The 24,174-nt window shown below is 37.4% G+C and overlaps 1 protein-coding gene across 1 annotated transcript in view; it reads right to left on the reverse strand.

Annotated features, from left to right (window-relative positions):
• Dyrk3 (Dual-specificity tyrosine phosphorylation-regulated kinase 3) overlaps positions 1-23,901 on the reverse strand; it is a 199,709-nt gene extending 175,808 nt beyond the window's left edge. Inside the window, exon 1 of the mRNA XM_067140293.2 lies at positions 22,617-23,901. Within this exon, the coding sequence (XP_066996394.1) occupies positions 22,617-23,558 (942 nt within the window). The 5' untranslated portion in view covers positions 23,559-23,901. The remainder of the gene's footprint in view (positions 1-22,616) is intronic.
• Between the last annotated feature and the right edge of the window lie 273 nt (positions 23,902-24,174).

A 24,174-nucleotide genomic window follows, 5' to 3' on the forward strand; every position in this document is an offset into this window, starting at 1 on the left:
CATTGACATCCAATGATTTCTTCTGGGTGCTTCAATTTTTTTGGTCAGGAAGTGTATATAAAAAAACATGAAGGTCCAATAATACTGCCCTGTGGTACTCCTCTTAATCATTACAGGATCGGCTAACGCTTCACCTACTCTAATTCTCTGAGTTCTATCTTCTAGAAATGTAGCCACCCATTCAATCACTCTTTTCCAATCCACTAGCCCTCATTTTGATCAGTAATCGCTCATCAAAAGTCTTGGATAAGTCAATAGCAATACAGCCCATTCGACCCCCTGATCTTGGTGGATTCCTACAAGTTGAGCTTTACTGGAATAACCTTTCCTAAATCCGATCTGCCTAATTTCACATACGTATCTAATATAATCAGAAAGAATGCCTTCCCAGAGCTTACAAACAACATGTCAGACTGACTGTTGTGTAATTATCTGCTTTATGTTTGTCACTCTTTCCCTTGTACACTGGCGCCACTATTGCAAACTTTTCATTTACTTGGTGGGCCAATGACCTCGATGTTAGGCCCCTTTAAACAACAAACAAAAATATTTACTTGGTAACACTTCTTCACGCAAACAGTAATCAAATATATATTTCAGATATGGCCACTATTGCAACTCTCCATTTACTTGGTAACGCTTCTTCACGCAAACAGTAATGAAATATATGTTTCAGATATGCCACTATATCCCAACCCATAGCCTTTTGATATATCCCCAAAAATCTTATCAATCCCAGCTGGCTTTCTAGCTTTTGACTTATGTATCTTTTTCTAAATGTCTTTATTAGGTAAATTTCAGTAATTTGCCTGTATTAGTCGCTTCCTCTATCTGGACATCTTTATAACCAACTATCTTTACATACTGCTGACTGAATACTTCTGCCTTTTGAAGATCCTCACATATATACTCCCCTTGTTCATTAATGATCACTGGAATGTCCTTCTTGGAACCTGTTTCTGCCTTAAAGTATCTATATATATTCTTCCATTGCTCCCTGAAATTCATTTGGCTGCCAATTATGTTTGCCATCATGTTGTCCTTAGCTGATTTTTTCTCTAAATTCAATTTTCCAGTAAGCTCCTTCAATCTCTCCTTACTCCTGCAGCCATTCCTAACTCTATTTCATTCTAATCTGCATCTCTTTCTTAATCTCCTTATTTCCCTGTTGTAATACAATGAGTCCTTACTATTCTGTACCACATATGGTATCTGTTTTTACACTCCTCAACAATTGCTTTAAACCATTCTCATAGACTGTTTACATTTTTATTTACCATTTTCCATTGATCATAATTGCTTTTTTTAAATTTCCTCATTCCATTCTCACCAGCCACATAGTAGTGCATAATAGTCCTACTTATACAACATTCCTTTCTTACACATTTATTTTTAACTTTGCCAAAGACAGCTTCTTATCTTTTTGCTAGTGGCTTTACGTCGCTCCGACACAGATAGGTCTTATGGCGACGATGGGATAGGAAAGGCCTAGGAGTGAGAAGGACGTAGCCGTGGACTTATTTAAGGCACAGCCCCAGCATTTGCCTGGTGTGAAAATGCGAAACCACGGAAAACCATCTTCAGGGCTGTCGACAGTGGGATTCGAACCCACTATTTCTCGGATGCAAGCTCATAGCCGCGCGCCTCTAACTGCACGGTCAACTTGCCCAGTAAAGACAGCTTAATGATCAATCATACCATATATCACTTCAGTTTCTCTGTAGAGCTCATCTGCATTTATCACCACTACATCTAGAACATTTCCCCCTCTAGTTGGATTCATCACTTTCTGATTCGGCTGCCCTTCCCATTTGTTGGTCATGCCTTCTGTCGTTTACATACCCTTCCCAGTTAACATTTGGCAAGTTCAGATCACCCTCTACAATAACATTCCTCTCTGTATCGTTCCCCACATACCTGATTATCTTATCAAATAATTCTGTATTAGCGTCAGTGCCAGCCTTATCAGGTCTGCACACACCAAAAACATCAAGTTGTCTATTATCTTTACAAGCAAGTCTTAAACCTAGAATTTCATATTCTTCATCCTTAACTTTTTCTTACCTTACAAATTCTTCTTTCACCAGTGTGAATATTCCCTCTCCTATCGTTCCTAACCTGTCTCTATGATAAACACTCCAGTAATGTGAGAAAATTCCCACATTCTAATGTAACTTCTCAGCCATGATTCAATACCTATCACAATATCTGGTAAATATACAGGGTGTTCGAGGAGTCAATATTGAGGGATACAATAGGAGTGATAATTTGAAGCAAAAACTTCATATGGACATATGCCCTATTCCGAATTGTTTCTGAAACAAACACATTTAATGTACATTTGCTTTTGGGCTAGTGGTTTGCATGTATGTGTCTTCCCCAACCAACTTCTTTGACATTTTATTCCAGCACAACCTATCTCGTTGCCGTCAACCTCTTTGCTCGGGATGTCTTTCTGCCATTAATCTAGCCCGTTGAACTCTGTCCACGGTGTGTTACGAGTGAAGTAGTGCGAGGGAATAAAAGTGGATCAGAGAGATGGATCGGTTAACTGTGTTTATACACGTGCTGGTTAAAATGCTACATCTACACTAATGAACAATATTCTAATATAGTACATGTTTATGGCTCTGCCATGGTAGTGCTCCTGCTGCTGTCAAGGAATACCGTCTGCACTTTTCGACAGGTTGAATTCCTGTTTACCAAAGTGTGAAACAGGCATTCTTCTTTCTTCCGAACACGTAGTTCAACAACCTGGGCCGGGGCAGCAGCACACTGTTGAAATGGTGCAACGGAGTCCTATTACCAGCACACGGCAACTTTCTGCACTATCAGTGCCACACAAACACGCGTATAGCGAACATTAAATGAGGTTGGGTGGGTAAGACAATCTTGGAAACCATTCGGAATAGGGCATATGTCCACATGAAGGTTTTCTTACAATGTGCTTTACATCGCACCAACACAGATGTGTCTTAGGCAACGATGGGCAGGAAAGGACTAGGAGTAGGAAGAAAGTGGCCGTGGCCTTAATTAAGGTACAGCCCCAGCATTTGCCTGGTGTGAAAATGGGCAAACCACAGAAAACCATCTTCAGGCTTGCAGAGAGTGGGACTCGAACCTACTACCTCCCAAATACTGGATACTGGCCACACTTAAATGACTGCAGCTATTGAGCTCGGTCATGAAGGTTTTTCTTTCAAATGATCATTCCCGTCATATCTCTGAATACAGACTATTCCTTTTGGGACATCCTGTATATCTATCAAATTACTTAAATCTATTCCTTTCTTTATAATATTTTCATACTTCAACACTAACAATTTTATGTCATCCTTTGACGCAAGTGCAATAAATGGATATAACTTGAAAATAATATTCTCTAACCCACGGGTAACTGATGCAAATATCGAGCTCAAATTTTTATAATAATTATTATTATTTTAGGATTATTATTAATGTTATTATTATCATTCTTATTATTATTACTACTACTTGTACGTATGGATACATCCATTTAGTATTATTATTATTATTATTATTATTATTATTATTTACGTAGTCAAATGATCGTATTGTGTGTGAGGTAATGTCATGAAAGTATTCGTAGTATTATTATTTACGTAGTCGAATGATTGTATTGTGTGTGAGGTTATGTCTTAGAACATATGCTGTACATAGACATTTACATCAGTTCAATTAATGTAAGAATCAAAATCAAAATCTCTTTATTTGCAAATGAGGTGTCTACCTCAGTTGCAAATGGTACACTAAAATACATTATTGTCAAGCACTAAATTTTAAATTAACAGGAGACGAAGAAAATTTTCCTAGAATACAATATTATACAATTTACGCTAATAATTTTTTTCTATTAAACACACACATCATCCTAAATAAATTTATATTGTTTACAAAATTCTACTTATAATATCTTACAAACATAGTCAACTCATATACAGTACGGTATGTGAAATTACTTCTAATAATACTATACAACTGGTATAAGATTAAAATTAACACTGAATTTATTTACATATTTATATTTTACCCATTTTGGAACCTAAGTAGCATAACGACCTGCTGCGTCTTAACCAGAGCCCCTTTTGCCACCACTTTTCAGAGTTCCTGAAGGGCCTTCACAGCTACCGTAGCGGTCCCAGGGCCCTCGAAGTCCCCACTGTACTTCACCCCTACAGGCAGTCCCCTACCTTGGCTGTCCAAACTCCTTAGACCAGGGGATGGAATTAATTTAATCACACACATTTATTATTTACAATATCCTGCACTGGTCGAATGCCCTCTAACATTTAATTTATTGTCTCTGTTGTTGTGTATTCTCTTCTTGAATATCTGTACAGATTTTGGAAAAGGATCAAACACTACCCCTGGTAAACTGTTCCACTCCTTCACGCCCTTCCCAATGAAAGAAAATTTACCCCAATCGCTTCTGCTAAAATTCCTTCTAATTTTGTACTTGTGGTCAGTTCTACCAATATAATTATTTTCCAACCGAAGCCTCTCACGGATATCTCCCCATGCTTCTTCTCCTGTATAGGCTCTATATAATCCTATAAGTCTAGTTTTCTCCCTTCTCTTACTTAAAGTTTCCCACCCAAGTTCCTTTAACATTTCTGATACACTAATCTTTCTCCTGAAATCCCCTGTTACAAACCTTGCTGCTTTCCTCTGCACACCATCTAGTTCTTTTATTAGGTATTCTTGGTGAGGATCCCAAACACTGTTTGCATATTCCAATAATGGACGAACCATACTTAAGTAACTTTTTTCTTTTAATTCTTTGTTGCATCCTTTAAGTAGTCTCATTATGACATGTAACGATCTGTATGCTTTCCCAACAATGTCATCAACATGACCCTTCCAGTGCAAATTACTTTCAAATCTCACACCTAAGTATTTGCACCTGCCATCTTTTGGGATAACTACCTCATCCAAAGTATATTCAAATTCAGTTTTAAAGCTCCTGTTTGTAAATGTTGTAACAGTTGATTTGCCTCCATTAATCTTCATATTATTTTCTTCAACCCATTCTTGGATACTGTCAAGGTCCCTTTGTAATTCTGAACAATCCTCAATGTTATTTATTTCCCTATAAACAATTATGTCATCTGAATACAATCTTATTTTCGATGTTATATTGTTCCCTAAATCATTTGCGTATATTAAGAAAAGTAACAGACCGATTATACTACCCTGTGCAATTCCCTTCCAGACTTTCTCTTCCTGTGATATATTATTTCCTACTTTGACTTTCTGAACCCTTGAATTTAGAAATGTTCTTATCCAACGTATAACCCTTACATCCAATCCTATTCCCTCCAATTTCTTTAATAATATTCCATGTTCCACTCTATCAAAGGCTTTGGAAAGATCTATGGCTATGCAATCTAACTGGCCTCCTGAATCAAACTGATCTGATATGTCCTGCTGAAATCCCACCAGTTGTGCCTCGCAAGAAAATTTCTTTCTAAATCCATACTGGCTCCTCATGAACCAATTTTTATCATCACATATCCCTCTGATGTACTTTGCTATTAAACTCTCCAGTATTTTACAAACTATACTGGTCAGGCTGATTGGTCTGTAGTTCTCTGGTTTCCTTTTATCACCCTTTCCTTTATAAATTGGTATTATTATAGATTCCTTCCATTCCTTTGGTATCACACTATTATTTATGACATAGTCAAAGAGAAATTTTAAATAAGGCACTATATACCACCCCACTGTCTTTAATACCTCCCCAGTAATGTGATAACTTCCTGCTGCTTTTCCTTGCTGAGGCAGTTGGATTTCTCTGAAAATATCTTCATTTGTGAATGAGAAGCTTCTTGTTTCCCTCTGTGTCTCTCCCTCTCTATCTTCTGTTACGGTTTCCAAGTCCTGACAATCTTCTACTGAATCTCGGAATTCCCTACTAAAGAGGTTTGCTTTCTCAGTATCTGTTAAATAGTGTTCACCCCCTTCTCCCACCATTGTAGGAATTTGGATTCCTTTTCCTTTTTGATTCCTAATATGTGAATACAGCTTTTTCCATTTCCCTTTGTGGTCATTACCCTCTTGAAGAATGCCATTCATATAATTCTCTTTTGCTTCCTTTTTCACTCTATTCAGTTCCCTCATTAGCTGTTTTCTACTTTCTCTACTCTCCCTACCTTCTTTGATTTTCCTGTTTACTATTCTACATTTTCTTTTTAATTTTCTTATTTCCCTTGCGTAATAAACAGGGTCTGAGGTCAGTTTACCCTTCTTAACAGATACAAATCTCTTCTCTCCTTCCCAAATGATTCCTTTAAATTTAGCCCAAAGTGTATCCACATTATTCCCTTCACTTATCCAACAACTGAATTGTGATTTAAGGTAAGTCCCAAATTCATCAACTTTAGTTTTTCTGTATAATTTCTTGTCTTTTGTGACCATCTTCTTAAGCATTTTTGGTACAAGTCATACATCCATTATTACAGCCTTATGGTCACCTATTCCTTCAATTACCTCAGTTTTATCAACAATTTCCCATGGTTTAACCAAGAATACATCTAGCAAGTTATTGAGACGAGTTGGTTCTTGTACTACTTGTGTAAAACCTCCCTCCCAAATTAACTTATTTGCCAGTTTCTGTTCATGGGCTTCACTTGCAGCTCCATTCCATTCAACTTCAGGCAAGTTTAGATCTCCCCCAATTATTACCGTATCATTATTGTTTTTATGAGTATAATCTATTATTTTCTCAAATATTTCCATGTCTCTTTCCTCTCTTCCAGGCCTATATGTTCCTATATCTCCCACCTCCTTCATATTATCACAAACTAATTTTATCCCTAATATTTCATCCCTTTCATCGGTAAACCATTCATGCGAACAATAAGTTTCCTTCACCAGAATAAATACCCCTCCTCCCTTTTTATCTCCTCGGTCTCTATGATAGACTGTATACCCTTCTGGAAATACTTCTGTATTACCCACCCCTTCTCTCAACCATGATTCCACTCCTATCACCACATCCGTCTCATAAGATTCCATCAATGTACCGAACCAGTACATAGTTCATTCTTACTTGTAACTTATATATAATTTGTAATCCATAATTGTGAAACACACTGTAACTTCCAGAATGGTATAGGCACGAGAACGTTTGAGAATATTCTGTACATTAAAATCTATGTATTAGGTACTCTAGAATTTCCTAGATTTTTTTTTTTTCAGTAACGTATCTTTCTAGAAGGCTGGCCAGCCACATCTTGATGGTGACCGGGAGTTATTTGTTGGGGAGTTACTGGTTGGAGAGTTATTGGCTACGAGTTATTGTTTACCAGTTATGGTGTAGGAAGTTATGGAGTGTTTTGTTTGCGACAGCAGAGATTAAGGTTATGTGTGTTTAATTTGTAAATAGATGTGAATAAAATAATTGTACCAATGAACAGCATCTTGTGTGCGTCTTTGTTGATACGTAACCTCAACTTACTTGACTTCATGTGTTCTATACTATCATCACCGTTCCCTAGTCCTGGTGTCCGTCTACCCACACAGTGTAATTTTTATTTAATTTACTTGGGATAAAGTAATAAAATCCATATGGGAAAGGAGGGGACACAATAACATTTTGCAAAAGAAGGATCAACCAGTTTCACACATTATAACAAATGAGTCAAAAACAGTTTCTCAGTAGCCTTAGCTCTCCACAAATTGTGAGTTTGTCAAATCCCATATGCTGCAATAAACAAGTCTGACTCTTGATACTGACACAAGAGTAAACAATTCCACACCAGCAACATCTCAATCAACGCTTCCACTCTTGCATCTCTCTCACAAGCATAATACTCTTTCATGCATTCAATGTTTTATCACATACCAGATATCGAACATCATTTAAAATTTGGGTAAAGTTTCCAGCATGGTGCAGCTCAGACGTCACAAGGCAATGAACAAGTTTGCCAACCCTGGCGCATTAAGCAGCAAAGCAAAAGTAGTTGTCATTAGGACTGGAACCTAATACACATTGGCAAGTGACAGGGACAAGACCATTTGTCCAGTTTAGGTAGGTCCAGCGAGTAGCAAGCCCATTGGTCTGCTTTTGATTTGTTTATGTCCCTGACTTGCACAGCAAGGAAAGGGGATCTGGGGTCACAAAGTGATATGACTTTCGTTAGGTCTGGGAAGTGACAGACTGAATATATGACGAGTGTATTACACCAAGCGTACAGCTGTCATGCCTGGTGCACATGCAATGACAGTTTCAAACTTGGTGGCTTCCTTGTTTACATAGAATGTGGCCAGACATAGTAGAAATTTGTCATCACAGCTGCCCAATAGGAACAAAGAAAAAGGGCATATTTTAAAGATTTACACAGTCTAGTTTTTAATTCATCTATATATAAGTAAGAATTCTTCTAGGGGCAGGTTAGTGGATCACGGCAAGCATAAATGAAGGATCTCTCCTCTCTGCTACTTCAGGTATCGCTTCACATCATTCTCTATCAACGAGCATGGGAAGGTCAACTTATTCAATAGCGTTATTTTGATATTATTATTATTATTATTATTACATATCGCGGCAAGTTTCCAACCTATTGTACTGAGTCATCACAATTTGCATGCAATAACTTTTCTATTTATGAATTAAGACTGAAGATGACCCCATACAATAGGGTCAAAACTACTCCCGAAATGTAATAAATAATAAGAAGTTAATATCAAAATAACAGTACTGAATAGGTGGACCTTTCCATCCATTTTGATAGCGACTGATCATCAACATACATACATACATTATGGACTGTTATGCCTTTCAGCATTCAGTCTGCAAGCCTCTGTGAATTTACTAAACATCGCCACAATCCTCGAATTGCAACTAGTGTTGTGGCCTCATTTAGTTCTATACCTCTTATCTTTAAATCGTTAGAAACCGAGTCTAACCTTCGTCATCTTGGCCTACCTCTACTTCTCTTACCCTCCATAACAGAGTCCATTTTTCTCCTAGGTAACCTATCCTCCTCCATTTGCATCACAAGACCCCACCATCGAAGCCGGTTTAAGTGTACAGCTTCATCCATCAAGTTCATTCCCAAATTAGCCTCTATCGCGACATAAAGCAACTAGCAAAAAAAATAATTAGTCTTTATCTCCTAATTCCGAGTACCCTCCTGCCATTGTTCCCAACCTGATTGTACCAGCTATCATTCTTGCTACTTTCATGCCTGTTACTTCTAACTTATGAATAAGATATCCTGAGTCACCCAGCTTTCGCTCCCGTCTGAAAACAGACCGATGTAAAGATAGTTTCGTCTGGGAGATGACTTCCTTCTTACAGAATACTGTTGATCGCAAGTGCGAGCTCACTGCCTTAGCTTTACGACAACTTGACTCAATCTCACTTACTATATTACCATCCTGGGTGAACACACAACCTAAATACTTGAAATTATCGACCTGTTCTAGCTTTGTATCACCAATCTGACATTCAATTCTGTTGAATTTCTTACCTACTGACATCAATTTAGTCTTCGAGAGGCTAATCTTCATAACATACTCATTGCACCTATTTTCAAGTTCCAAGATATTAGACTGCAGCCTTTCGGCACAGTCTGCCATTAAGACCAAGTCGTCAGCATAGGCCAGACTGCTTACTACATTTCCACCTAACTGAATCCCTCCCTGCCATTTTATACCTTTCAGCAGATGATCCATGTAAACTACGAACAGCAAAGGTGAACGATTGCAGCCTTGTCTAACCCCTGTAAGTACCCTGAACTCATTCTACCATCAATTCTCACTGAAGCCCAATTGTCAACATGAATGCCTTTGATTGATTTTAATAATCTACCTTTAATACCACTAATACCACAGTCCCCCAGTATAGTGAACATCTTTTCCCTCGGTATCCTGTCATATGCTTCCTCTAGATCTACGAAACATAAACACAACTCCCTATTCCTCTTGCAGCATTTTTCAATTACCTGGCGCATACTGAAAACCTGATCCCGACAGCCTCTATGTGGTCTGAAACCACACTGGTTTTCATCCAACTTCCTCTCAACGACTGATAGCACCCTCCCTTCCAAGATGCCAGAGAATACTTTGCCTGGTATACTAATCAATGAGATACCTCGTTAGTTGTTGAAATCCTTCCTGTTCCCTTGCTTATAGAAAGGTGCAATTACTGCTTTTGTCCAATTTGAAGGTACCTTACCAACACTCCATGCTAATTTTACTACTCTATGAAGCCATTTCATCCCTGCCTTCCCACTATACTTCACCATTTCACGTCTAATTTCACCTATTCCTGCTGATTTATGACAATGGAGTTTATTTACCATCCTTTCCACTTCCTCAAGCGTAATTTCACCAACATCATTTTCCTCCTCCCCATGAGCTTGGCTGTTCGAAACACCACCAGGATGATTTCCTTTTACATTGAGAAGATGTTCAAAATATTCCCTCCACCTCTCCAGTGATTCCCTGGGATCTATTATGAGTTCACCTGAATTACTCAAAACACTGTTCATTTCCTTTTTCCCTCCCTTCGTAAGATTCTTTATTACTGTCCACAAAGGTTTCTCTGCTGCTTGACCTAGCCTTTGAAGGTTATTACCAAAATCTTCCCACGACTTCTTTTTGGATTCAACAACTATTTGTTTCGCTCTGTTTCTTTCATCTACGTACAAATCCCTGTCTGCCTCGGCCCTTGTTTGGAGCCATTTCTGATAAGCCTTATTTTTCCGTTTACAAGCTGCTCTCACTTCATCATTCCACCAAGATGTTCGCCTTTTCCCATCTTTACACACAGCTGTTCCTAGGCATTCCCTTGCTGTTTCTACTACAGCATCCCTGTATGCCACCCATTCACTTTCTATATCCTGAACCTGCTTTCTGTCCACTGTATGAAATTTCTCACTAATCATATCAATGGACTTCTAATTTCCTCGGCCTGGAGATTTTCTACCCTTATTCGTTTGCAGACAGATTTCACTTTCTCTACCCTAGGCCTAGAGATACTTAGTTCACTACAGATCAGATAGTGGTCTGTATCCTCGAAAAATCCCCGGAAAACTCTTACATTCCTAACAGATTTCCTGAATTTAAAGTTGGTTAAGATATAGTCTATTATGGATCTGGTACCCCTAGCCTCCCATGTGTAGCGGTGAATAGCTTTATACTTGAAGATTGTATTCGTAACTGCTGAACCCATACTAGCACAGAAGTCCAGCTAATGTTTCCCATTCCCATTAGCTTCCATATCTTCCCCACATTTACCAATCACCCTTTCATATCCTTCAGTTCTGTTCCCAACTCTCGCATTGAAATCACCCATTAGCACTATTCTATCCTTGCTGTTGACCCTGACCACGATGTCACTCAATGCTTCATAAAACTTGTCAACTTCATCCTCATCTGCACCCTCACATGGTGAATACACGGACACAATTCTTGTCTTAATTCCTCCCACTGCCAAATTTACCCACATCACTCGCTCATTTACGTGCCTAACAGAAACGATGTTGTGTGCAATGGTATTCCTGATAAAGAGCCCTACCCCACACTCTGCCCTTCCCTTTCTAACACCCGTCAAATACGCTTTACAATCTCCTATTTCCTCGCTATCTCCCCTTACCCAAATATCACTTACTCCTAGCACATCCAGATGCATCCTCTTTGCTGACTCAGCCAGTTCTACTGTTTTCCTCCATAAGCCCCATTAATACTGATGGATCCCATCGAATTCTATTTCGTTCGCCAAGTTGTTTCCAAGAAGTCCCTCGCCTGTCAAATGGGAGTGGGACTCTGTTACTCCCATAGGTCCGAGGCTTGCTTAAAATGTTCTGAGCTCGGTAAATTCATGAAGCAGGATGCTACCCTACTTGCTCACAGTCCAAGTGAGGATCTCTCCTCTAACGGGTTATGGACCACCAGTGAATTGTATAGTCCTAGCCGCCTGAGCACAAGGAGGACCATGACTCAGAATATGTCCGAGATGCCCACTCCCATTCCATAGCAACTGGTATCCCGACTCTCAGGACCACTTACTACGCCACTCAGCCGTTGCCCATGGTTCACGAACTAGGATGTGACTACAGTAACCCACACCATGAACCATCAATACAGACCAAAATAAAATTCATTTCATATGATCACGTCGTTCTCGTATGATTTTTCTCTTTTGCTTTCCTAAACATGCGATCTGAATGAAGAAGTGCCACAAAATTTTGTAGGCCCTTATACACCTACCCTAGTTTATATAATACCTGTAACTGGTGGCAGATGCATACACAATTTGGTTGTCTCATAACTTTTTATTAATATGTATTACTTCAAGAAATGATTTTTCTTCTTCCTTGTCTGCAGAATTCTGTTCTGTGTTTGTATCCAGAATTTCCACTGTCTAGATATCCACTTCTCCTTCTTTACCATCTTCAAACTTCTTATATTCAGGCTTCTCTCAATAATTTTTAGTACAAATTTGTTCAACTTTATATCTGTTCCACCTGTTTGATTAAGACAGGACTACGGTTTTTAACACTAATGGGATTGGCTAACTGATATAATTAATTACTACGGGAGTATTAATTAAATGAATAGCCACAGAATAATAACAGTTCATGCTTTTTAACTTCATAGATTAACAAAACCTTCTTACACATATTTTGAAACACAGGGACATTATTTTATCTATTAGGGGGATTCTCACTCGCCCGGTCGCCTGTCCTGCGAGCCTTTCTGCCGCCAAGTAATTTGCCATTATGTGCTTCTCGGCACTATACGTTCCCCTCCTATGCAGTCTGATGAGAGCTTTATGAGCGTAAGGTTCAGTTTAGTCAAGAGTTCACAGAGATAAGTTATTTATAAGGTGCAACCTATACAATACAAATTACATGTTGTGTAGATATTATTTACAATATTTACTTAATATGGGACTGGTTTCGACATTTTAAATGTCATCATCAGCCATAAACACATTAATCACAAACAAAAGAGCAAGGACATAATAATTAAAACTGGCGTAGTGACACATAGAAATATGTACATAGTTTTCACCATTCAAAGATTAAAAGAAGGTTTTGATATGTTATCAAACTACCGAAGTCTTTATACGCCCATCCGCACCTTGTGTTAATAAAATAACAAGAACTTATAGCAATAATTAGAACTGGCTTAGTGACACATTGAGATATGTACATGGTTTTCTTACCAATCAAAGATTAATAGAAGGTTCTGACATATTATCAAAGTACAAAAGTCTTTAAAATGCCTATTTACACCATGTGTCAACAAAACGTCAAGAACTTGTAGAAAACGCTTGGTACACAGCTCTGGCTGGTCTGTCCACGTGCCATTGCACAACAAGCCATGTGATTTGTTTTACTATAATCTATTAGCTTCATAGTCCATATTGATAGTTCAAGTACACAAGTATGAAGAATGAGTTCTCCACCTAATCAATACTTTATTTTACATAGTGTCAATATTATTTACATAAAAGTACAGTACCGGTTTTGACCTGTAAATAGGTCATCTTCAGCTGTTGAAGAACCTGCTTAATAGCAAATGTACAGAATAAGTACCACTAAAATTAAAATAAAACAAGAATGCCATTAAAATAAACATGAATGCCACTATTCTGAAAATAAAAATTAAGGTTAAGATATACACATATGGTATAGTTTTGGGGGTTAGAGAGCTTTCACCCTGGCCCCAAGATTTCTACACATTTCAAAAATGATATTTGCTGAGGTTGGATACAATTCTAAGAGTTTATCAAGAATCACTGACATTCTGTTGTCAAGTTGGAATATCAATGTTAAATGCCAATACTATGTAAAACGGTTTTATGAGATGTTTCAAAGTGGGCTGCAAATATGCGGGGACATCGTATTCATTAGAATAAGAGGTTCAGTAACCTGTTTACAGATACATAGCTTATTCTCAGTCTATATCAATTCTGAAGATCATGTTAGTGAATGCCACTATACTAAAAAAATATACTTAACATTAAGATATATACAGATATGGTACAGTTTTGGGGGTTAAAGGGCTTTTAACCTGGCCCCATGATTTCTATATATTTCAAAAATTATACTTGTTGAGGTTGAAATTGGATACAATTCTTAGAGTTTATGAAGAATCACTGACATTGTGGTGTCAGGCTCGGATATCTAATGTTAAATTCCAATACTATGTCCAAAGGTTTTATGAGATGATTCAAAGTGCATTGTTGAGCCGCAAATATGCGGGAACGTCGTTTTCATTAGAATAAGAGGTTTAGTAACCTGTTTACTGATACATAGCTCACTCTCCGTCTATATCAATGCTGAAAAACATGCTAGTCTATATCAAACTTCCTTGTTGAAGATTACGTTGCTGTGTGCGACATATTGAAATCAATGAAAGTGAGTTTGTGGGTGCTCCCCTCTTCATACTTGTGTTCCTTCAGGTAAATTTAAAAAATCTGAGAAAGAAGAAAAAGAAGGTAGGTATTAGAATAACTGATAGAGAGTGCCTGTGGAATAGGTTGTGTACCGTGTGTGTGTGTATTACTTACGTTTGAGCTGGATATGTCCTCGAGCATAGTTGGGAGCGTGTTGCACATTGTTGCGTGTACGTCTTGTGGCTGTCGTAGCGTTAAGAAAGAGAGGTGGTGGGGAGGGGGAAGCAGCTTGTGTAGGGGTTAGTGTGGGGTAGGGTGCATCTGCTGGGGTGTGTGTGTGTGTGGGTTTGTGTTTGTGAATCTTTTCAAATATGTGTCTTTTAGAATGGGTATGGCTGTGTTGAGAAGAATGTTTGTTTTGTCTGTGATTTCGTTTAAGTTGAAGTTAGGATTAGTGTATTGGTCCATGTTGATGTAAAAATTTTCCATTATATTGAGCAATGGGCCTGTGGGGTTCATATTTAAAATTTCCATGTCAGTCTCGATATTAGTGAATTTATGCCTGTGTTCCTCAACATGTTGCCCTATGGATGACAAGTGATTATATTTAGTGGCGTTGACGTGTTCGTTGTATCGAATAAAAAACATCTGCGGGTGCGCCCAATGTAGCTGGTTTCACAATCGTTTCATTTCGTGCGGTATACTCCTGAGTGGCTGTATTTGTTATTCTCATTGACTGATTTAGTGTTGTGTAAATAGAAGCATTATTATGTGTGGTTCTCTAAGCTATTCTTAGATTGTGTTTTTTGAAAATATTGGTTATGGGGTGGATGTGGGTGTTGTTGAATGTAAAAGGTGCGTAGTCTTTCTTAGTTTCGCTGTTTCTGCTTAATTTGAATTTCGGTTGATATTTTATTTTGTGAATGATGTTGTTTATCATGTTTCTATTGTATCCATTATGCTCCGCTATTTCGTGAATAATGTTCAGTTCTTTTTTCAATTCTTCCTGAGAGCGAGGTATGTTGAAAGCTCTGTAAATCATGCTGTAGTATGCCACTTTTTTGTGTGCATTCGGGTGAGTGAAATCAATTTTTATTGTGTTGGAGGTTTGTGTAGGTTTCCTATAGATTTTGTACGTTAAGTGGCCTACAGTTTTAGTGACAGATATGTCAAGGTAGTTCAAAGTGTGATCTTCCTCAGTTTCCATAGTAAATTTTATATGTGGATCTATCTTGTTTAGCTGCTCAAGTATGTTGTTTCCGTTTGTGGACCACAAACTGAACATTATTCACGAAATAGCGGAGCATAATGGATACAACTGAAACATGATAAACAACATCATTCACAAAATAAAATATCAACCGAAATTCAAATTAAGCAGAAACAGCGAAACTAAGAAAGACTACGCACTTTTTACATTCAACAACACCCACATCCACCCCATAACCAATATTTTCAAAAAACACAATCTAAGAATAGCTTAGAGAACCACACATAATAATGCTTCTATTTACACAACACTAAATCAGTCAATGAGAATAACAAATTCAGCCACTCAGGAGTATACCGCATGAAATGAAACGATTGTGAAACCAGCTACATTGGGCGCACCCGCAGATGTTTTTTATTCGATACAACGAACACATCAACGCCACTAAATACAATCACTTTTCATCCATAGGGCAACATGTTGAGGAACACAGGCATAAATTCACTAATATCGAGAATGACATGGAAATTTTAAATAAGAACCCCACAGGCCCATTGCTCAATATAGTGGAAGATTTTTACATCAACATGGATCAATACACTAATCCTAACTTCAACTTAAACAAAATCACAGACAAAACAAACATTCTTTTCAACACAGCCGTACCCATTCTAAAAGACACATATTTGAAAAGATTCAGCAAACACAAACCCACACACACACACACCCCAGCAGATGCACCCTACCCCACACTACCCCCTACACAAGCTGCTTCCCCCTCCCCACCACCTCTCTTTCTTAACGCTACGACAGCCACAAGACGTACACGCAACAATGTGCAACACGCTCTCAACTATGCTCGAGGACATATCCAGCTCAAACGTAAGTAATACACACACACACACGGTACACAACCTATTCAACAGGCACTCTCTATCAGTTATTCTAATACCTACCTTCTTTTTCTTCTTTCTCAGATTTTTTAAATTTACCTGAAGGAACACAAGTATGAAGAGGGGAGCACCCACAAACTCACTTTCATTGATTTCAATATGTCGCACACAGCAACGTAATCTTCAACAAGGAAGTTTGATATAGACTAGCATGTTTTTCAGCATTGATATAGACGGAGAGTGAGCTATGTATCAGTAAACAGGTTACTAAACCTCTTATTCTAATGAAAACGATGTTCCCGCATATTTGCGGCTCAGCAATTCACTTTGAATCATCTCATAAAACTGTTGGACATAGTATTGGAATTTAACATTAGATATCCGAGCTTGACACCACAATGTCAGTGATTCTTCATAAACTCTAAGAATTGTATCCAATTTCAACCTCAACAAATATAATTTTTGAAATATATAGAAATCATGGGGCCAGGTTAAAAGCCCTTTAACCCCCAAAACTGTACCATATCTGTATATATCTTAATGTTAAGTATATTTTTTTAGTATAGTGGCATTCACTAACATGATCTTCAGAATTGATATAGACTGAGAATAAGCTATGTATCTGTAAACAGGTTACTGAACCTCTTATTCTAATGAATACGATGTCCCCGCATATTTGCAGCCCACTTTGAAACATCTCATAAAACCGTTTTACATAGTATTGGCATTTAACATTGATATTCCAACTTGACAACAGAATGTCAGTGATTCTTGATAAACTCTTAGAATTGTATCCAACCTCAGCAAATATCATTTTTGAAATGTGTAGAAATCTTGGGGCCAGGGTGAAAGCTCTCTAACCCCCAAAACTATACCATATGTGTACATCTTAACCTTAATTTTTATTTTCAGAATAGTGGCATTCATGTTTATTTTAATGGCATTCTTGTTTTATTTTAATTTTAGTGGTACTTATTCTGTACATTTGCTATTAAGCAGGTTCTTCAACAGCTGAAGATGACCTATTTACAGGTCAAAACCGGTACTGTACTTTTATGTAAATAATATTGACACTATGTAAAATAAAGTATTGATTAGGTGGAGAACTCATTCTTCATACTTGTGTACTTGAACTATCAATATGGACTATGAAGCTAATAGATTATAGTAAAACAAATCACATGGCTTGTTGTGCAATGGCACGTGGACAGACCAGCCAGAGCTGTGTACCAAGCGTTTTCTACAAGTTCTTGACATTTTGTTGACACATGGTGTAAATAGGCATTTTAAAGACTTTTGTACTTTGATAATATGTCAGAACCTTCTATTAATCTTTGATTGGTAAGAAAACCATGTACATATCTCAATGTGTCACTACGCCAGTTCTAATTATTGCTGTAAGTTCTTGTTATTTTATTAACACAAGGTGCGAATGGGCGTATAAAGACTTTTGTACTTTCATTATATGTCAGAACCTTCTATTAATCTTTGATTGGTAAGAAAACCATGTACATATTTCAATGTGTCACTACGCCAGTTCTAATTATTGCTGTAAGTTCTTGTTATTTTATTAACACAAGGTGCGAATGGGTGTATAAAGACTTTTGTACTTTCATTATATGTCAGAACCTTCTATTAATCTTTGATTGGTAAGAAAACCATGTACATATTTCAATGTGTCACTACGCCAGTTTTAATTATTATGTCCTTGCTGTTTTGTTTGTGATTAATGTGTTTATGGCTAATGATGACATTTAAAATGTCGAAACCAGTCCCATACTAAATAAATATTGTAAATAACATCTACATGTAATTTGTATTGAATAGGCTGAACCTTATGAATAACCTATCTCTGTGATCTCAGTTCAATATGGAAACAATAATGAAGCTTATGTCTCTGAATAGTCAAGTGTTTCCGTGTTTAGTGCTCCGTGTCTTGTTCCAATGCCATTTTCATTATGTGAGCGTGTATATACAAAATACCTTCTTGTTATTTTATTAACACAAGGTGTGAATGGGCGTATAAAGGCTTTTGTACTTTCATTATATGTCAGAACCTTCTATTAATCTTTGATTGGTAAGAAAACCATGTACATATCTCAATGTGTCAGGAACAAGAAATATTGTGCAAAAACATACACTGGGCGCATTACTGCAAAATTACATTACAAGTTATTAGAATTATTCCGTATTGACAGCTTTCACTTTACAAAGGTGAAAAAATGAGTGTATCCTCCTAATTCAATACATCGTATATTCCATGACTAATGATGCCCTCAGTGAAGGGTGAAACATGTCTCAATAGGAAATAATAATAAATTCCTAACTTTTTAAAAATATATAATGTATTGAATAGGTGACAAAATGAACCCTTTAGCATCCCATATTCCATCATTAGACAGAGTAATCAAATTCAAGAATGTTTCGGCTCGTTTGAGCCATCTTCCGTGAAAAAAAGGGGGTGGGGGGTTGAAATAATTTACATAATACAAGCTAAAAAATGCCAAAAAACATAATGAAGGAACAAATGAAAAAACCAAAGAGCCTAGACGGAAACAAAATTAGCACAGTATATAATATTTACATCATCATGTGGAGCAAGAAACAACAACTCACTGCGAAAAAATTCAGTGAAATAGGGGTTAATACAAAACATAATTTAAACTAAAAACTGCGTTAACCTAAGAAGGAAAGAAATGAAACAAATGATACAGATGGAAATGAACAATAAGTGCACATAGTGAGGTTGCGGACCTCTTAGTTACTTTGAGAAGGCCAGGCCGTTTGAGAGGTCAACCACCTTCTAAAACCATTGGAACTTCATTGACGGTTTCCACTAGGTTACTTACAGTTTACCATGCATCTGTCATCTCCCTAACACAGCTTCTCAATTTTATATCGCGGGCCTTCCGACCTTTTATAATAAGGCAAAACAACCAGCCAACATCATAAAACGATAATCAGGAATGGGACCACTAGACTGAGAAGATATTGAGAAAGCTGCTATTCTAAAGCTTTAAATTTGATCGTTGTTTCTCCTTGTCATAGGCTTTTCGCCTGCACATTACTTCAGGCTTGGTTTCTCAAAATTGTTTTTGCTCCTGCTCCCTTCATAGCCAATTAGATTTTCTGCCTGAATTTTTGACAGTGATTTCATCCTGTTTTGTATTGTTACAAAACCAATTTGCAAACTAAGAGGTCCACAATGTCACTCTGTGCATTTGTTGTTCATTTCCATCTGTATCATTTGTTTCATTTCTTTCCTTCTTAGGTTAACATAGTTTTTAGTTTCAATTATATTTTGGATTAACCCCTATTTCACTGAATTTTGTCGCAGTGAGTTGTTGTTTTTTGCTCCACATGATGATGTAAATATTGTATATTGTGCTAATTTTGTTTCCGTCTAGGCTCTCATTTGTTTTTTCATTTTTTTTATTTGTTCCTTCATTATGTTTTTTGGCATTTTTTAGCTTGTATTACGTAAATTATTTCACCCCCCACCCGCTTTTTCACTGAAGATGGCTTAAACGAGCCGAAACATGTTTGAATTTGAATACTCTGTCTAATGATGGAATATAGGATGTATTGAATTAGGAGGATACACTCATTTTTTCACCTTTGTAAAGTCACGGCAAAATGCTGGGCGGAAGGAAGCTCACAGCGCAGGCGACCGATTGAGAATCCCTCGAATGGATAAAATAATGTCCCTGTAAAACATTTTGCTTCTTTAAGTTGCAAGCATTGAAGACCTTCGTCTTATATTTTTTCTCAATTTTCTGTGAATGTGATTACTTATTTCAAAAATGTATTATTACAAACAAGAAAGAAAAGTGCGAAATCTAAGACAGTAGCCAGAAAGCCACAAGGAATGTCATTAGAATCATGTCTAGATTACTACCTTTCCAACTAGATGGTACATGTTCAAATGCCTGTGGATCCTAGTGTGGAATTCACATAGGGCCAATTGCAGAAACGGTATTTAGACAATGTTTACGGTTATACAACGTCTAAGTATGGCTGGCACATTGCAAAGACATTATTTATCACTTAAGACACTGTCTAAAACCAATTTTCATTCGGCCATGTTTAAACACTGACGAGAACACTGTTTAACTTCAAATTTTAGGAGTGAATCACAACCAGAGGTTATGTACTATGAAGCATATGATACAAAGGACAGTCCAGCAACTGTCAACTTGACTATAATTGTTGGCAACCGATATATTTTATTATATTTGGGTTAATTTTCTTGGAATTATAGGCCACTTTATTGTTTATACATTATACATTTATACATTATAGGCCACTTCGACAACATCCATATCAGAATAACTTATCCCGATCGTCAGAGGGCAGTCACATATGTCAACCGGGAGGGATTCAGTTATTACGTTTACTGCCAAGCAAGCACACATAACAGTGACACTAAGAAGTAGGTTGTGTTTGTTTTTTGTTATTGTTTTTCGGACAATCGTCGCAATAATTCAAGTACGTTTTTGGCAATTACGAGGTAGGGAAAAGCAAGAACTGGGAAAGAAGAGCAGTGGCCGTAACAGGCTCAGTATTTGCCTCAGAAAACAATCTTCAAGGCTGCCGATAGTGAGTTTCGAACTTATGATCTTTAGAATGTATATGGCCATACAACTCATTCGGTTACACAGTAATATAGTTTCATCTCACCTTCGCAGAAGCTATTTAGATTACACTCATCATAACAACACTGTAATCAAAGGTACACTTCCTCATACGGTGGCGTATCGCTTTAGTGTCAATAATAATATGAGATTTTATTTTCACCGAAAGCAATATCCGTATCTGTGGGCAAGTCATGCTCATGTTTAGCCATATTTGAGTAATGTGTAGGAAGATGACAGCTGACTAACATTTGCCGCACGCACCAATGAATTTCATTGGTTGCAACAAGCAAAGAGTTGCATGGAAGATTCTTCTATTTCCAGTTTTGAACCAACATTGAAACTTTAAACGACGTCTAGCTAAACACCAGCTGAACATTGTTTATGCAATGGAAGATTGCGCTAGACTTAAACGTTGTTTAGGTAGACGTTGTCTAAAGCTTAAAACTGGTCATCGTTTCTGCAATCGGCCCATAGCGTCAGGAAAAGTAGTCATTCTCCATTCTCTGTCATAACCAAAACGATCCAACAATCCAGAAACATCGAAGTAATCTAAAGAAAGTTTTCCGAAGTTGAAATACTGTTCCATTGAATAGAGTCATGTGCCTGGCTCCTCGGCTGAATGGTCAGCCTTTAGTTCAGAGGGTCCTGGGTTTGATTCCGGCTGGGTCATGGATTTTAACAGCATATGGTTAATTCCTCTTTCTCTGGGCCCGAGTGTTGTATTTGTCCCGACACCCTCCTCCTCATATTAACATAATGCACCAATGAATAGTGAGTAGTGTCAGATATTTACTACCATTACCAGCGTAACAACACTTCCTGTATTCTACAATATAATAGTAAAATATGTAGGCCTAGGCCTGAAGGAAATTGATGCTATAAAACTTGTCAAGAAACATGTAAAGTCGTGGAGTTGTTAATTCTCTATACAGTATCACAAGTTGTATGAGGAATTCAACAACTAATCACTCATGTACAATATCAATACTAGGAAAGTCATAAGCATATAAGATGAAAAAATCTCATATGGTAGATTTGTTGATATGTTTGATAATATGTGTTATTTTGTATCTAGAAGAGTGCAGCTGAGAAACCTCAGGCTGAAGAATAGGAGCATTCACCCTAGGACTCAACCAAACTAAAGGAACAGACTTTGGTTGTTGCCACAGCCACAGATACTCAACGTTCTTTTCCCTGCCGTTCAATGAAAAAGCCTTACATTGTTTGACTGTACAGATAGATGAAAACTACATAAAGTTTGAGCAAAAATTTTACATTTCACAATTGTATTATTGTTCAATTTAATGACAAAGGTAATTGCTATCATATCTTGCCAGCAAAAACAGATCATACAGTAGGCCTAACCTATGTACGAATTAATGTAATAATAGCTTGCATCAACAACATAAACAAGGCTCATAATGTACCTCACCAAAATATTGGCTGTGCTGTCTCATAACCAAGATTCTTAAAAATCATGTGTAATATTCTACTCTTACCTTGATTCCACTTCTCCCCTGCTGTTTGAGTAGTACGTTTTCAGGTTTCATATCACAATGAATTATTTTATTTTTATACAAGGCATCCAAACACTGCAACAATGAATGTGAAAACTTCCGTACCAACTGCAAACTGAAACCTTGAAATTTGTTCTTCTTGATCAACTCATAAAGATTAATTGACAGCAATTCAAATGTTATACACATGTGGTTTCGGAATGTAAAACTATCGTATATGTGGATTATGTTCATAGTATTCTCTTTGTCTTGTTTCCGTAAATGTTCTAGAATTCTAATCTCCTCCTGTGCTTGACGATGAAACCTTTTCTCGTTCCGAACCATTTTTAATGCTACATGTTCATGATTTTTATGATCATACGCTTTTACTACTTGTCCAAAACTGCCTTTACCAATCACTTTAAGGACTTCATATCGATAAGCTACATGATCGTGTGGTATATGGATGTAAGATCCCTGTTCATTATCATAACTGCAGTTATTTGCACCTCCAATAATACCAGGTCGTTTTTTAGCATTAGCACCAATGAAGTAAATTTGTGGATAATCGTACACCTCCTGCTGCTCATATGGTGTTAACTTGTTCATATACAACTTCATAACTTGTTCAGGTGTAACCACCATAGTTTTAGGTTTGGAGCACCCATTCTTATTTTGAACAGGACTACTATCCTCATTGTTAGTCGCAGAGTTAACTAATGGCAATGGTTGGTTCGCAGTACTGTTTGAGATCTGTAAATTAATACTCTGAGGATTTGGAAGGTGAGAGAGGACAGGGTCGTCCAGAAGCAACTGTCCCCCAGTCTTCAGCGGGGGCAACTGGTTGGTGATCTCGCTTATTTGCGATATGTGCGTATCGTTTGGGGTGCCAGAGGGTGCACCGTTTATATTTCCTAATAACGAACGTGTGCGAGACAACGGCATATTGACACTACACCTTCCCCTACAGGTAGAAACATTCACAAATCGTCTTCCATTATTTTAAGAGCCAAGAACTATCCCTGTCCTCATTATGGACATGGTAGCGTTTCCAGAGAAAGGATTTCTCACCCATGGACTTACTGAATCCAAAGGATCAAAAATCCTATTTACTTCGTTCACACATATTTTATAATGGTACTGGTGTACCAGGTCCATAAAACCACACGTCGCTTTACATCTTTAACTTTATCCGAGCAATATCATAACAACATACAATCATCACGTTACAATTATTCTGAACCATAACAAGTTTAATATCCACTAAGGAGACATCTTTGCCAGTGATAGAAACATAACACTAGGGAAACAAATGAAGAGCGAATAATCTCAGCTGAACAGCAAACCACAGAGATCTCTCGCAGTCGCGGTAGACGTTGCGTTGGGGGTAATGATTTCCTACACTTTCTAGCAAATAACTGATTAGTTGAACTATCTAAGTCATGTAATTTACTGGGAACTGTCATTAGAGAATAACATATGCTAAACATGTTATATTTACGTTGAAAATGTGCTATTAAAAGTTACGACTCAAGAACCCTGTTTCATAAAATTGACTAAT

Source organism: Anabrus simplex, chromosome 2 (assembly GCF_040414725.1).
Source record: "Anabrus simplex isolate iqAnaSimp1 chromosome 2, ASM4041472v1, whole genome shotgun sequence".
NCBI classification, from domain to species: Eukaryota; Metazoa; Arthropoda; class Insecta; order Orthoptera; family Tettigoniidae; genus Anabrus; species Anabrus simplex.